Here is a 17258-nt window from a genome sequence, read left to right on the forward strand (position 1 = left end):
GGTTGGCTTCTTAAAGTGTATGTTATATGCCTTTTTTCTTAATGATTTTTTGTCTGCTGTTCTAACAGATGCTCTTAGCAGCACCATAAGCAAAAGAAAAGCGACCAAGCCTGAAACTGCTCTGCCATTTTGGGGTCTCTATGAGTAAAGGGAGCCTGCAAGCTTGCAGAATCAGCTTGTGTCATTAGCTGACATGCATCATGTAAGTCTTATTTACCAATCAGTGTGAGAAATATTAGAAATGTATATAAACATACATAGTGTTTATGTGTATATCTTAAAGACAGCAGTGAAGCACAAGGCTTGATAACTTCAAGATCTATTTGCACAGTCTTCCTGAGTGTAATTTAACAGACATAGGTAACTTCCTTGGAGCTTCAGATGTTACACCAACTGAATTTGTTTTGCCACATTCAAAATTCCTGTTATTTCAGGAGTATCTGCTACCAAATTTCATTGAAGGATATTGGAAAAAACTATTTCACTTTCACTACCCTTACTCAGAATAATGGAGAAGTTCACTGAATGTTAAATAATTGCAATTAGAGTGGAAAGATTTGACAGTGATACACAGAATTCACACAAGTGATAAGTGACAGCTCAGATACAGAAATGATGCTAGCTGCAAAATAAGCTGTGCTTCTAGCTTTCAGCACGACAGCCCAAGTGTCATACCTGAGATTCATTCTGTGCTGCTTCAACATGAGGCGGAGGAAGAAAGACCTTCACGTCAGCTTTCATTCTGATGATTTCTCTGTCATTTTTTTTTCAACAGTTAGATACTTTCAACTACACACAGTACAAAGCCCCAACCTACAACTGGGTCTATATAATTGAACAATTTTTTCTGGATGGAGTCCAGTTTGAACCAGTGAATCTTCATCTAAATGCAAAGATGTGTTCAAGTAACCATTTATAGGGCTGTGATTCTCTATTGCATTTTCATCAAGAGCTTCTTGTATATGTAAAACCCACCTGATCATACTGTGCATCTTCCATGCAGTACAACTCAGCATTGGGCAACATACCTTCTTGGGTTTATTTTATATGTGTATAACACATACACAAATAAAACTATAACCTGCAAATAATATTTGGAATGTGAAAGACACAAAATGTAAACATTTTATTTGGCAGTTGTTTCAAACAGGTGAATAAATAAATGGAAAAGTACATCTTAATATTCTTTATAGCAACAGATGCAGTTGCAGACATATTTACATACTGTGGATGCAAAGAACAGTTAATTTAATTTCTTTTTGTTAAAAAATGCAACTTCCAACACCACTAGACTTGACAATTAAAGATGAAGATACTAGTAATACTTTGTTCTAGCAATCTCAACTTTTAAAGGCATTCATTTGGAAGTAAGATAAGAGCGTCATCATGCATTTAGTTCATTTTGTCCACTTATGGTAGAAAGTCTGATGTAATCTCAGAATTATGAGTGTCATGCGCTTAAGTCAACTATGACATGTTTATAAATCAATGTAGTTCCCTTAAAACTTGAAGCAAAGAGAAAATCTCGTTTATCGATGGAGACATGTATGAAAGATCTTGGTGCCTGTATGTTTAATTCTTGAAACTTCACAAATTTTGCTTTCTCAGCATCCCAATAATAGACTTGAGTGAAAGAATAATCACTTCCAAGAATGGCATATTGATAATTACTTATCTGAAGCGGTTGGAATACCATTGACCCTCGGGATGGCATCCTTTGTAAATCCAGAAATGCTGAACCACCCCATTTCATTACTTTAGAGTCCCCAATAAATCTTGTTAAACAAATGTATACATCCTCTTTCACCTTGAAATGTTTCACTGCATATGCATCTTCCATATCTTGGATATCAAAACGCTTAACAAATTCATTTGTTCCTTTGTTCCATTGATATATTACAGGTCTTTGGGAACTACTTGACAGAATTAAATGCGGTTTGCCGGATATTTCAAGATACTCCACATCAGTATCTCTGTACCAGGCATGCAGAGACTGATGGGAATAAAATCCATTCCCATTCCATTTGTAAACAGTGGTGAAACCAGCTTTTGAACTGTCTGCAACGACAAAATACCAGTCTTCAGCAATCCTGAAAGTTTCAATGTCATTGGGTTTTCGTATTTTAAGGATTTCAATATCTTGAATTTTTATAAACTTATTAGCAAAAATATCTCTTTTATATATGTGGGAGCCTCCAAACAGCTGCGCGACAATGACATATAGCTGACTCTCAATAACTATGGGTTTACACACAACAGTTGAAGTACCTATAAAAAGAAAAGTAAAAGACAAGGTTAGCACCACTTATTGGATCACCTGTTGTAATGTTGTTTGGCGAGCAGTGTTTATACCTGTTATGTTGTCATAATTCCTGAACATCACTTCTACATGGTCCCATTCGAGAAAGATGCATTTTCCGGTGAAGGGCTGAGCAATAACCACATGTTCATCATTCATGTATGAGAAAGTATCTACTGACAGAGATTGGTATGGCAGGGACTGATAAACTTCAAATTCTGCAAAAGTGCACACAACATATGATAATTACAGAGATACTTCCCATACCATACTGAAAGAACTACTTCTTAACATACTTTATTACAAATTACAGTATTTAATCACTAGTCCAATTTTCCTGTTGAAAAAAGGAACACTGCAATCTGTTTTCCAATATTTCTCAACTAAAAGAGGTGCTATTTTGTGTCCCAGTTCTTCAAATCATTGTATAGCATCCTGAAGTCCAAGTAGAAGCTGCAAGATAAGACCCCACTCCCAAGTGCTTCCTGTGTCAGACTTGTACCTGCACAGAATTCATATTGGTTTTACTGAAAGTTCCAGCTGGCATGCAGACTTCTTGCATAATGGACCCTAGAATAAAAAATACATAGCTTTGACTTTATTTTAACATGTTTAAATAATTTGAAACACATTACCTGTAATAATACAATCAAATTCTTTCGGTGAGAGGCTATTGATTTTGCGCTTCTTATATTCTGGTGGGCTTTCACAGTAAATGTCTTCCACAGTTGCATTGGTGCTGCCCAGCCACTCCACTAACCACTTCAGTTTGCAGTCACAATTAAATGCATTGCCTCTAAGATCTCTACAACAAATAAATCATGCATTGAAGATAAGTAGTCAGTTGCTGTTTTCCTCCTCGCACAACAACAACAAACTGGTCTTTTGTTAAACATGTCCAATCTTGCTTATTCTCAGTTGATGCCTTCCTGGATTAATTTGTCCTGTCCCATAGTTAAATATACATACTAGAACATACACAGATTTAATTTTATTGATAATCAGTAGGAAGTTTTTGTTGATTTCCTGAAGTTTGAATGTACACAAAGGCCTACCAAACTGATTGCCCCATGTCTGGGGAGGTTCTTTGTTTTGATTGTTTTGGATTACCCTTTCTCAATACAAACATTCTAGATAAAACAGAAATTAAATTATCCTGATTTCAACCAGTGAGTATTTGCTATGTCCTTTAGATGTACTCATTTAGAGGTTTAGGAGACGTAAGCAAAGGAGTTCTCTTCAAGTCTTTTACAGCTGTCTTTGGTCAGATTTCTGAAAGTATGTACAGGAATGGGCAAGCCCCAGGACCAGACTGTGTAACCAGCTGGCCATGACCAGTCATGCCAAGTAATGCTACAGGATACACTGAACACCTCCACAACCTGCTACTGCCACTCTATGCTATGAATTCAGCCTACCTTTTTCATACCGGGAGCAGGGAGAGGGTGTTCTGCACTCATCCCAAATCCAGTGAGACAGAATTTGGTATGTTGCAAAGAGAACATGTTTCAGTGAAGCAACTATAGGCTTTATCTGTTTATCTATATTTTGTAATTTTATTGGTAACTAAGTTGTATATTTAAATAAATTTATGTTTTGTTTTGGTTGTGGTTAGATTTGGTATGGGATATGGTACTTACTGAGACACTTATGCTTTTGTGATAACAAATTGCCTTCCCAGAACTTATTTAAACATAGAAATATTACATCCAATAAGTATCTTCCACCCTCCTCTCATATCATGCTCTCTCATGCATCCCTTAGGACATTTCCTTCTTATTCACTAAGTCTTATTGAACATACAGATATCTTATATAATTACTAACAATATCACTTATCTTTGTAATTATTGAATATCCCAAACTAAAACAACTGATCAACAACAGAAGCCAAAAAACAAGCCTACCCATACTGGGTAGTTACTACCCAGTAATAAGATCCCATTACTAGGATTACCAGTACGTATTGGTTTGAATGGTTACTCAGAACATCCTATAAAAACAGCTCTTTATATTTTTAGTATAATTAATAGATTAATTAAATGCTTTCTTACACATTTGTTAAAGAATCCAAGCCTTTGAATATGTCTTTTGGAAGCGATTGGAGATTATTATTTGCGAGACTCCTGTAAAAGAAGATACTTCAGTATCAGTGCTAACTCATGAAATTACACATTTTTGCAAGGTGTAATACTGTGTTGTTCTTGTTTTTGTTTTGTTTTGTTTTCTTAAGATAAAGAACTCTAGCATTCTCCAGCACTTAATTCTCCAAGACTGCTCTGAAGAACAGCTCATTTACTTTGTGACTCTTTCTTCCACTAAAACACCCTGCCTCCTTCTGCTTTCTGACTCTTCAGCATCCTTCCAGCATTCACAATACCTCACTTAGCAGGGTAAAAAGTGCAATCACCTCTGGTGTTTTGCCAACACCATTATTTTAAAACAATTAGTTATGATTGGATCTACTAATGTTTTCCTTAGGAGATACCAATACATAGTGTTCATATTACTGCAATCTCCCACTTTCTTGTCTCCCTTCTGGAAACAAAATCTTAATACCAGGTGTCATTGTATTGGACTTAGGCTTAGCTCATAGTTTTTGGAAATATGCAATAATAGACAAGAAATTGCTGACTGGTATGAATTTATTTCCTGGAATATCTTTGTGTGAGTGTGTGTGTGTGAGACCAAAAAAAAAAAAAAAAAAAAAAAAAATAAAAAAAAAAAATTGTGTTAATTCCCAATTTTTAATGTTGAGAAAACACACCCTAAATGCACTGAGTATTCTAGCTAGTAAGGTCAGGAGGAAATGGGAGCAGCCTTTAAACAAGGAATGTATTACACTTCTGTTGCAAACATCTCTGTAAGTCCACCAAAGGTCTGGGTTCTCCTAGATGTCCCTGAGGACATGCCAGGAAAATAATAATGTTATAGGGTATAGCTTATGTCTCTTTTGGTTAACAAAATTATTTATCTCTTACGAGAAGAAAAGAAAATGGAAAGAAAGCATTCTAATTTAACATCCCAGTTAGAATCTGTAGCTAGTAAGTCATAGAACCTCTTCTGTTTTTACTTTTAAACACAAAAATTATTGACTACAATTTCTCTCACCAAGCAAAGCCACTAAGGCATATACTTAAACTGAAGAACAGGCCCAGACCTACTAGGTTTACTGCCTCATTTAAAAGAGTGTTCTCTGCCTTATCAGGTATAGTAAATAGGGGATGCCATTAGTCCCTTCTGGCTTTGCAGCTTTCAAAGTATATCTGGTTGCAACACTGTGTGGTGTATGGATCATGTGCTTCGCTTATGCTCAATTTTACACTCCAGCAATTATTTCAAAGTCAGGTGACTCTTATGGACAAAACTAAGCAGACTTAGAAGAAAAGGCAGGTTTAATGTCCTATATATTCTTTATGACCTCGATTATATCAAGCTAAAAGGACAATGCCCTTGGAAATACCAGTGGCTCACCACTGCCATGGGAATATGACTAAAAGAAAAATTTATGCAAGGTTTATGCATTCACCAATTTTTGGATGAAAACTTTGCATTTTATATTCTACTGTTAAAAAGCATACTTGTATGTTAGAAGACACTGACTTGCCTAGATGGTACTGTACATGGCATTTGCTTTATGGTAAGACAGTAAGGGTTGAGTCAAACATGCAGTTATGCTTACAGACAGATACTTGCAGTTCTGCAAGAAATGCAATTGAAATGATACACTGTGCATAGAAATTATTTCCCAGTCCTAACTGTAAGGTTTTGACATTAAATTAGTAAATTAGTTGAAAAATGCAATCATGTTAATTTTTCTTTTCCTCAGTCTACCCTAGGCAGAAAATGAATTGTGTTGCATAACAAATACTAGATCGCTCTATTTTACAATAAGGACACACTGTAATTATCAAAGTTAATTGCATAATAAAAATACAAATGTTTGGATAGCTTTCTGTATTGCAAAAGCTTTATTGCGAAAAGGAAGTGAACAGAATAAATAGAGCAAAGTTGATATTCTCCTCTAACTCAATGGAACTCATTTCTATGGTTGTTTACTATGATTCTTTTTACTATATTTTATGTATCACAAGTACCCTTCTGTTTCTTAAATGAGAAATGCCTCAGGATGCCAAATGATTATTGTTAATATGTAAGTACAATTTCCCCCAAAGGGTAGGGAGTAGTTCCGCAAACAGATTAAACTATTCACATTCTGTTTTTAATGGACCTGCCTTTGCAATTATTCTCTGAAAAATTCTCATTGTCTTGATGAATAGCTCTCCATGTGCAATAGCAGCATGCTGCACAAATCTATGTCCCAAAAATGTGCATACGACCACATGCAAACCACAATGGCTCCTCAAATGTGGCTCTATCTTTTGCATATGTTTTCTTTTATGAAACTGTTGAAGCATCCCCGGAAACCAACATAACAGTCAAGACAAGATGTTACTCTTGGACTGCATGCTCTGTGGTGAAGAAACTGCCTTCCTCAAACTGCCTTCCTCTGTGTTAGAAAAGCAATTTGCTCACTGGCAGTAACAGCTACTAAATAAATAAATGAATATAATAAATAATGTACTGGAACCATTTGTGAATATAAAGCTATTCATGTGCATAAATATTTTGAAGATAGAGTCCCAGTTACCAGCCTTATCCTAATATTTGCCTTTTTTAACACAATTATACCTGTACCAATAACATGGATTTTAATAGGATGTGCACAGACTGTTTATATATCTTTTTCCTTGTCTTCCTTCTTTTCCCTTCCTCAGACCTAAAGCCATCCTATAAGTAACTTTACACAATAGTAGTCACAGTAGGCTCAGCTTGAGCCAGCTGTGAGTCTCGTCTACTCTGATCAAAAAGGAAAGGTTTTATGGTACATTTACTATGTGGTGAAGGCTTTGATGAATTGCAATTAAACTATTATATTTATGCATTAACTATTTAAATTTGAGCCTTTGATTTCTCCTGTGTCTAAATATATAAAAGAAAAAGTTAAATGATCCTCTTTCAAAACCCGCCTTGAGGTTATTATGTTAGGGCCAAGAGGTCAGAATCCACTCCCCTGCCTGTGACAGACACCCTAAGATATATGCTGCAGAATGCAAATGCTCAGAGCCGGCTATAAATCCATGTCAGGCACACCCTAGATATTTTACCCTCCTTCTCTTACAGTATTTTTGTATTTTTAGTTTTCTTGCAGTATGCATTGTATTTGCTGAAATAAAACTATTGCTAAATCATAAACTCATTGCCAGATAACAGACAAAAGCCTGTTTGAAGGCTGTCTTTCTGGATGAGATCATGAGGCTGCTACCCTCATGTTTGCAGTTAAGTGTTACAGGTATTTGTTGTCAGCGTGCGCTTCACCTGCTGAGCACAGTGTGAGCAATACCTCTGTGGGTGTGAGAACGGCAGCACCGCCGAAAGGTAGGCCCTGGTGTCAGTTCTCAGGACGTGACAGCCCATCATGGGCTGCTCTGGCTTCAGGAGGTGCAGTACAGGGTTTGAAGCAGTTTCTGCTGAAGTCTGAGGGCTGAACAGCTCAGGGGAAGAACTGGATGGCCGTGATATTGCCAAGGATCCAGGCCAGACTGTGGTGCATGAGAAGAGACATGCCCATTCCCCTGTGCATCTCACCCCCATGGCACCTCAGTGCTGATCACTGCTCTCCTCTCAAAGTCCCAAACTGGGCCTCGCTCTCCTATCTCATCTCTCCAGTGCCCAGGTGCCTGACCCACCCTACCCTCCCTGCACCTCCTTGCACAGCTGGAAATCCCCAGAGCCCTGAGCAGGGCAAGCCAGGGAGCTACTGCCATATAAGCATGGCCTCGAGGCTGTTTGGGTCCCAGCTTAATAAACAACCACAATTTGGAAGTCTTTGGTGAAACCTAACGATTAGCATTCTAATTAAATGAATATTAATATTGCTTAAACAAATAAATATATATATATATCAAAATGCTAAATTAAACAACACAGTGCTTCAGTTACTATGTTAAATATACTAAGTATGAATATATTCAACCACTTTACTTACAGGTGAATTAAAGATTTCAGTCCTCTGAAAGTATTTCTTGAAATTGACTTAATGCTGTTGTTCTCTATGAACCTGTAATGGGTCGTAAAGTCATTCTGGTCAAAGCAGTGCCTGGAACTTGGAAGCCCACCCACTCTCATCAATAATGCCAGTAAATATTATTTTGTTCACTCACAAATATTCTAGATGAGGAAGGCCCATAAAAGCATCATCACTAATAACATCAAAAGTGTTGGAGGTAAACAACCTGTGTGAAGAAATGCAAAACAAAAGACTGTTAGGTTACTAGCACCTTTAGAAAATGGTTCAGCAATCCATACCATGCCAAGCTTCAACTGACAGTTTTTGTGGTTTTGTCTATGCAAAGCACTACAGGATCATCAGACTAAAACATGCTGCTGACACATTGCGCCATTGTCTGGTGCAGTGGAAGGCCCGAACAACTCACTGCTTTGCATACTGGCGCCATCTGATAAAATCCCATTGACTTCTGCAGGATGTAAGAGTGGGTTTATCACGCCAATAGAACAATGGCATTGTACAAGAGCCACTGAGGACATACTCGGATGACAATGAATTGCTCAAGTACTAGAGAAGTCTAAATAGTGTTGAAGAACACTTACTTTTGATGACAACATGGGGAAAGCTTGTTAAGCCAGACATCAGGTTGAATTTACACACGTGACAGGTAGGAAAAACCCTTAACTTAGGAGTTAAACTTGTGAGCATGTTTGACTTGAGGGTACTGAGAGTTTTCTGAATTTCTTAAGGTTACTTTAATTCAGTCAATGTTCAAAACAGAAATACTTTTTAAGACTGCATTACACCTGCTGTAGATAGCTTTTAGTAGGTGCACATATTTTTCATCCATCTAGCAGTAAAAATACTGGCAACACATTTAATTTTATGTAATTCTGTAGCCATTAGAAGTGGACTAGGATTGATTTTTCCAGCTTTATTTATGATATTCAGCCATGTTTGCATTCATCCATTTTAACTCATCTGAGGACTGCCACACCTTAATATGGTGAGGCACTGTCAAGTAGGATGAACTTTACTTTTCCACAGTGGAACACCAGATGCACACCTATATTTTATTCACTTGGACATGATGGATAAATAGACCTATACTATGACATCCTTAGGAATTCAGGAATTTAAGATTTCCATGTATGAATTAATACACTTAATGAGTTAATCTCTTCCTTTGAAATTTAGATTAAGAATAAATTCCAGTTGGTTTATTTTTTCTCATTTGGCTATTGCAGACTGTGTTTTTTGCACTTTGAATTTGTCTCTATATAATTACAAAAAATATCAGGAAATTCTTCCCTTTTTTAAGATACAATAATATTTTTCCTAGAGAAAATAAGTATTGTTATAAAATCTCTGAGCCAGTTGACCAATTTGGTAAACCCACTGTCTGCAAATCATCTTTCTTTTCTGATGTGATTTCTCTGGATAATTTTTATTTTTCTGCACTCTACCCTCCTTGTATTTTACAAGAATAGGGTAGTATCTCTTTAAGTAGCATGGCTGTTTTAGAGATTGCCAGGTTTATAGCACAGGTCTTGCACTTGGTGAGCTCATTTACCTCCCATCTCGTACCTTCCCCCAGTGGCTGTATCACGTATTTGATGCACAAAGCATCTTTTCTCCCATTCTGACCTGAACAACCTGATCTGCTCAATCTGTGGTCCACTAACTAGCTATTTGTGGGGTGAGGACAGAGGCAGAAAATGCTGCGCTGTAGCTAGGGACCATATTGCCGAGCAGGAACTGCACTACTGACTGGTATGAATTCTACTGCCACAATTACCTCCCTTCTCACTGCATGCTTCCATGTTATAAGGGCACCCTCAGCACGTTGCCTGATAGACGCAGCTACAAGTGCTGGAGATCAGAGCAGGGCGATGTTCTCATTTAGGGAACACTCCTGCTGGCACTTCACTCTGTCTCTGTAGGTCCTGAACATTTTCAGTGTCACATGAAGAGCACAGAACATACCATCTGCACCATTCACGAAGAAAAGCTCTGCTGTCCTGGGACTTGGGTGTAGTGTTCAGCAGAACAAGACCATGATTTTTCCAGGGACCATTGCCACTACTACAGTAAAAACAGTAGTAAATAATAATAGAGGCAGACATATTCCTCACTCAGAAATGTGTGGTTGGCATACTGGAGATACCGAGTAACATTTGGACTTTAAAAATGTAATGCTGGAGAGTGTTATGTAAAAGTATGTATAGGCTGCTAAATCTTGCTTGTGGCTAAATTAAACCTACCAATATAGCTATAATCACGCAAAGTTAGAACTTACTTTAATTAACCAGAGATTTCCATATTCTTATTTGCCTTACTCTATCTCCCGCCAAATGTGGAAAATTTTATTTCCCACTTAGAAACTGGAGTTGGCCCCATGGCTAGAGTCCTGCTTTTACAAGCTGTATTTAAGGACTCATTTGCCTTAGATCAGCAACCTGACTTTCCAAAGATGGCAAGCAGCTCAGCTACCATGTTAGAAATATGTCTGGAAAAGTATTCAGCAGTATTTTTAGAAATGCTAGGTAGCAGAGGTAAGTAATCTCTGGATTGTTTGTATTGTTCTAACAGACCACTTGTCAAAGCCCACAGTGGAACAAAAACTGTTTTTTCTGGGGGTGCAGCTTTCGTTGCAGCATTATTAACAGCAGCTGAGGACATGCGTTTCAGTGAAGCATAAGGCAGACCATGCAGATCATTGCCATGACCAAAATGCCAAAACTCATTGTCAGAGACTAGGAGCCCTCTGTGCCAGGCACTATAATGACTCAAAATAACCAGAATGTGTCTGTCCTGCTCCACCCTACCCAACCCTGCTTCCCCTGGCAGTGGGATTGCTAAGTGTAGGTGGCACATCGTAGCCAGGAGAGATGATTATCATGTCCTACTCGCTCATCAGATACAAGCTGCACCACTGCTATTTCTTTTTTCTCTTCCTTTTGAAAGCCCTATGGCAGGAAATGTGTGAAATTTGTCCCATTTGTGATCTGTGACCACCAGGGAAAATATTCTCAGGAATAAAGCACAATGGAAAAGCATTTAGGTTTCCATAGTAACTGCATTTACCTATTTACCCTGTATCCAAAATTGTACAGTATGTCTGCACCTCCTTGTCAGCTCCACTTGAGGTAGCAGAGTACAGCTAGGGTCAGGGCTTCAGCTATCAGCGCACCGGCAGTTTAATGTGACAGCCTTAGGGCTCTGATATATCAACACTGCACTTCTGACCACATCCAGAGTGCATGGCAAGTCAGTCCAGGACAGACGTCTAATTTTGATGTTGATCACATCAGGGAGTCCTTCTGGCCAGATTTCTGAGACCAGTCTGGATGTTTTTCAGGCTGGTGGCACATCCACTATAAACAGTTCAGGTTACACCCCCTCTACCTTTGTATAGCTAGCAATTATATAATCATATGCCCACATTTCTAGGAAAGTCTGTGAACCTGTAAAAATCCTATATAGAAATGCATCCAATTTTGAATATCCAGAGATACTTTCTTGCTATGTATACCTCATCACAGCATTTGATTTTGAAATAATAGCTTTTTAATAGTTTTTTTTAAAGAAAATCTTCATTACTGTTATGCACTTTCAAAGAACATGAAATAAAAATAGGGTCAAATCCAGAAACTAGCAAGGCAAAACTCTCACTGAAGTGACTAAACTTCCACAGAAGTCAATGGCAATTTTACATGGCAAAGGACTTCAGGACCTGTCCCACCAAAATGAAGGGCCTGATCTGAGAGGTTCTGAGCTTGCAGGCAAGTTGCAAATGAGCACCTTTATATTGGGATCAAGCCCTGGGGCTGCAGAAAAGAAACAAGAATAATTGTTGCAATGCTCAAATCCTTACTGTGATATTAATTAAAGTATTATAAAGATAGCACACATTCTGAAAGCTTCAGAATGCAATAATTCAAAGTAGCACTGACAACAGATATCCTTGCAAAATACTAAGTACATGCACTTCAAAAAAATTAAACATGCACTATCTTTCAAATGAGTAAAAAGTCTTGTATTTTGTCATCTGATGAACCTTCTTTTGTTATTTCTCAAAAAAATAATGCTGAGACCCTCTTTACACTATTTATGGATACATATACATTTCATAACAGAAATTATATGATAGAAATATTTCTCACAGAAGCTGCAGAGATGGTGTGAGCAAAAAACTCCCTTCTGGGATTTTAGTAAAAGCAGATCTCACAAAGGATCTGGAAAGAAGAAAAACACAACCTTATATTAATGAAGTCTCATATATGCATGGTTATAATACTGATCTGGTCATCACAGAGAAATGTTTTTATGCAAGTACTGAAAATAAAAAATTAAAAAATGGATGTTACAGGTTTCCTACAGTATAGAAGCAGGTATAAAATGGTATGTGTGCACAGACACAGACAGACAGACAGATGAAAGAGATGTAAAAATCAGGATTCAAGAATGCAGCACAATTTTAACACATTAGCTGATGATTCTGAATGCTGGAGGTACTCCCTGCAGCAAGCATCCTTCGGTATGCACTGAAAACACCACACATCCTAGTTCATTTTAAATCATAAATTAAATAACCAAATGCTTACAGCCCTTACAGTGAGATAACATCAGGCGGAACGCTGCGAGGAATAGATCTGGCATTTTCACATAAAGCATTATCTTTGGTACAAGTACACCAGGCAGGACATTTTGGCTTCACTGGTTTCTTCCCTTCAGTCAGCAAAAGCACAGATAAAAGGCATAAGAAATAAGCAATTCTTCTAAAGGGTCTGCTGGCATTTCCCATTCTTTTGATCCGCTCTCGTTCCAGCCAGTTGAAAGAATATCCCAAAACATGAACAGGGGTTCTTTATTCAGCCATTGGATGTCTTTCTATAAGTCCAGGTCAATATTTGTCTCTGCTTTCCCAACCCTTTTCTTTCTCTTTCACTCTGTTTCTGTAGACAGAAACCTGCAGCTGATCTGTGTATTTCCACTCACTCAGGCAACGTACTGCTGAGAGAAGAGACCTGCGAGGTGCTGTAAGATGGGGAAAATCCAACCGGCTGAAGGAAGAAAAAAAAAAAAAGAAAGACTTGCATCACCACAAAAACACTGAGCACAACACAGCATTAGATTGCAAAGTGATGTAACTGAGAAATACACTGCTTTCTGTTTTCACAGGGAGGCCCTTTCCCTGTTGCCAAAAATAGTACAGCATTATGTTTTGCTGGTGGGTGGGTGAGTGGGTGTGGGGTGGAGTATGTGTGTGCGGGGGGGGGGGATCTGTCATCTTTTACTGGATCCCTACAACCTCAGGAACCTTTGAGAATTATGCTTCACATATTGCAAGCAGCAGAACTGAGGGCAGTATCCTCTGGAAAAATGAAATCAAGGGAAACCATCAAAAGCATTGCTGCAAAAGCTGTTAGATTAATTTTTATCCTTAGCTTTATTGCACATAGTTGTACCACTGAAAAACAAGCTGCCACACATGGAAAATATTACAATGTATGAGAGAATGCCTACAACTGTCATTCCTAAACAAAATATTTTCTCATGCAACATAGACCCCAACTGCATTTCTAAGAAAATGGAAAAAAAAAAAAAAAAAAAGAGGGGAAAAAAACGTTCTTATTTGTTACATATTTTCTGAGCTGGTTAAATGAAGCAGACCAGGCACTGTTCAAAATGGACAACATTAATTAAAAGTTCAGGTTCAAAATTTATTTGCTGGAGACTGGTTTGATCATTGTAGATGAAAAAATAAATGTTTTTTAAACACTGGCTATGTTAAAGCCAAAGTTAAGAATGGACTTTCTTTGAAAAGTGACAGGATAGGGACAAATCTTGATGGAAACAATGAGTACTTACAATACTGCCTGGAGGCTGCAATTTAAATTAGTGCTAGGTGCAGCACAAATACTCTGCAAGAAACAGCCCTCATCCTGAAGACTTTACAGTAAACTATATTAAATATTTTATGGGGAGCTTAAGAAAAGCAGCACCTAAGTGTTATAATATAAAGAATGGTAAGACAAAACTAATGAATGCCAAATAGCTGGAAATCCAGATGGGATGTTTTTATTTTATCTGATATTGGATTGCTATTAGAAGAGTTTTGCAAACATAGGATTGACACGTTCCCTGTCAGACTGTCAGCACTGTTTGAATTACACAGATCACAAAGTCTACGAGGGTCAGCCAGATGGTACAGAAAGTTTGATACATTTGTGCTCTCTGTTGACTTCTTCAAGTCGGCTTTGTCTCCTCACCAGCAGATACCTTTGAGACAGTTCTCTCATTGCTGCTGGTTACTTCTCTGATTCCATGTTGCCATCCAGTTCTGTCCCTTTGATCCTGCTCTGCAGGCCATGAAATCACAAGACCAACAATAGGCCATGTCTGTCTTCCTCAGAAATGATAACAGGAAGTCCCTAGCACATACCCAGACATAGATGCCCAGCAGGAATTTCAGGTCCTATGGGTGTGGGGTGGCAAACAGAGACAATAGCCTGCAAAGCAGCAAGAAACAAGGATGGCAGAACCCCAATGTTACTGACTCCTTGCCTGGCTGTGGCTGAAATCTGTCTCCCCACAGTTGAGAGGAGGCTCTAGACTCACAAAATTCACAGCAGACAGATGGACTGCATCCTCAGAGGGGCCTGGGATCCTCAAAAATGTGCAGAAAGCTTTCAGAGGGCCACTTCCAAAGGCTCCTGCTAGGAGATGGCTCCGGCACTTGTGCATTAGCTCTCTCCCCTCCATGTGCCCACGCCTGCAGAAGGAAGGGCAGCTTGCACAGCTCACATTTTCTCTCTCTTTTTTTTTTTAATTTTTATTTTATTTTATTTTTTTTTTTTTTGTTTTGTTTTTAAATAAGCTCTTTATTAATTCAAGTGTGGACCAAGATTTTTGCTTATAAGAAAATCTTCTATATCAGCAAGTCTCTTCTGAAGCAGGATCAATTTCAACTAGTGACACAAAGCTTCTTTAATACTGAGCCCTTCCACCTTTCATTAGAAAATGGTACAGAATTATAGCAACTAAAGCACTGAAATCATTATAAAGCAAATGTTGTTACTTTCCCATGGGTACAAAGGTTACTTCTTACTCTGGAAATGTTATAAGTGTACTACTGAAAAGGACTCTGGATTTGTGGTACTTGTCTGAGCAGGGCACCCCATCTTTGCCACTCTGAGATGGCCTGTGGCACAAAAGCACAAGCTTCAGTGAGGTGAGAACCACAAATTCTCTAACTTTTTGCTGAAAGAGAAGAAGGCTGTTGTTTGTTTGTTTGTTTCTGGCAAAGCTACCCATTGCCATGGCAATGGTTTGCCATTGATGTTGAAACCCATGTTGCATTTTCTTAAGCTCATTCACTGAAATCCACCATCAATTACTTAGGCATTTCTTTTCAGTTTATACTCCAGCCACATCGTGACCCTCATGAAAACTTCAGAGCGTAGCAGTTTTTCCGTAACAAAAGCACATTCTGCAGCAGAGCCGTAACCTGACTCCAATTTCACCCGTGCAGAGAACCGCCTGGAAGTTAGCTTTCTATTCCAAACTAAACGACAAAACAACTGCTTCCCCACCTCCTCTCCTCCCCCTTCCCCCCCCCCCCCCCCCCATAAAAGGCAAATATTATGAATATTTATAATGGCTCTATCAAAAGAGAGGCCTAAATCACATTTTTCTGGGTCCTTTTGTGCCAAGCCGTGTATCTCGTTTCTTGCCATGTAGTAGTTGAAAAACAAATTGGCTCATGGCTGTTCAGGGCCATAACCTGCTCTCCAGCCACCACCACACTTGGCTTGCCCTTTACATTTGCCATCATTGCTTATTTGCTGGCCACAAACCGGCACTGGGCTGCTGTGCCAGCTCCTTCTCGCTTGTGTTTCACGCACTGGGTCAACGCCATGCAAGTCAAAATGTATTTATTTTGGTTTCATCCTGGGTTCAGCAGGAGGGATGAGGGAGGCCTGGCTTGTGTTGCTAGGTGTGCTTCTCACGATTTGGCAATGCTTTAACAGAAAAATCTTCACCTTGCCACACAACGGAGGTGCTTGCTGGCAGACATGTTCCCATATGGACAGCGATAAGCCTGTACCGTGCTGCTGGCTGCTGTTACTCGTTCTGACTCCTCTTTGGTATCGTATTAAGATTGCCAAGCCTAAACCGGGCCCTGCTCGTTTTGTGCTCGGCTCTTGCCGCTGCCGGCTGCTTCCCGTAGCCAGCGGTAACACGCGGAGACCGAGCCCCGGCCCCGGCCCCGGCCCCGGCCCCGGCCCCGGCCCCGGCCCCGGCCCCGGCCCCGGCCCCGGCCCCGGCCCCGGCCCCGGCCCCGGCCCCGGCCGGCGGGCGATGCCCTCGCCTCCCCAGCGCGGCGGAGGCGCCCACCGCTCCCTCGCCTGCTTTCCCCCTTTCTTTCGTCTCCTTTATTTTAGCTCAAGCAGGTCTAAGAAGAAGCCCTCAAAAACAAAAAGCCGAGGAACGAGGCCAGTCTGCTCCTTGGAGACGAGGACCTGCTTTTCTTCCTCCTCGTGTGTGGGATCCTTTTAATTTTTGGCCTCTTTTTTTTTTTTTTTTTTTTTTTTTTAACAGCTGAAAATCATTCATCTTTGCATTACACTGAGATTTTAGTATTTCCTATACTTTGTTAAGAAGCTATGATATTTGTCATCTTTAATTTTGACCAAAGCTAAGTAATTCCTAGGAAATAATTATTTCCCATGTATTCACTCTATATGGTAAGAATGAAATAGCTTATTTCTTTCTATTATATCCAAATTCTTTGGTACTTTGATAATACCAATAGTTGTTAACAACCAACCATCTAAGATCAAGTGTAGTGCAGGTAAATGACATTCAAAATTCAAGATACTTT

General features: G+C 39.0%; 1 protein-coding gene across 5 annotated transcripts; it reads right to left on the minus strand.

The window, feature by feature from the left end:
- Positions 1 to 1093: 1093 nt before the first annotated feature.
- On the minus strand, positions 1094 to 13514 carry LGI1 (leucine rich glioma inactivated 1). 5 transcript variants are annotated; one of them, XM_084524896.1, is made up of 8 exons: positions 12985 to 13514; positions 12535 to 12606; positions 8523 to 8594; positions 8348 to 8419; positions 4353 to 4424; positions 2935 to 3104; positions 2353 to 2517; positions 1094 to 2268 (listed from the first exon to the last, which is right to left on the minus strand). In XM_084524896.1, exons 1-8 carry the CDS (start codon positions 13173 to 13175, stop codon positions 1451 to 1453), a joined length of 1632 nt encoding a protein of 543 aa, XP_084381022.1. In that variant the 5' UTR covers positions 13176 to 13514; the 3' UTR covers positions 1094 to 1450. The 5 variants fall into 5 exon arrangements, with proteins under 5 accessions (XP_084381022.1, XP_084381026.1, XP_084381023.1 ...); XM_084524900.1 differs by having other exon boundaries at positions 12976 to 13105; XM_084524897.1 differs by lacking the exon at positions 12535 to 12606.
- Positions 13515 to 17258: the final 3744 nt, after the last annotated feature.

The sequence above is a fragment of the Aythya ferina genome (assembly GCF_964211825.1).
Source record: "Aythya ferina genome assembly, chromosome: 7".
Lineage (NCBI taxonomy): Eukaryota > Metazoa > Chordata > Aves > Anseriformes > Anatidae > Aythya > Aythya ferina.

Coding starts and splice junctions, on each gene's coding strand:
- LGI1 (XM_084524896.1), bottom strand. CDS start 13,175: ATGGGAAATGCCAGCAGACCCTTTAGAAGAATTGCTTATTTCTTATGC. Junction 4,425..8,347: donor CTGAAATCTTTAATTCACCT/GTAAGTAAAGTG, acceptor CTTCTTTTACAG/GAGTCTCGCAAATAATAATC. Junction 3,105..4,352: donor TTGGATTCTTTAACAAATGT/GTAAGAAAGCAT, acceptor TATTTGTTGTAG/AGATCTTAGAGGCAATGCAT.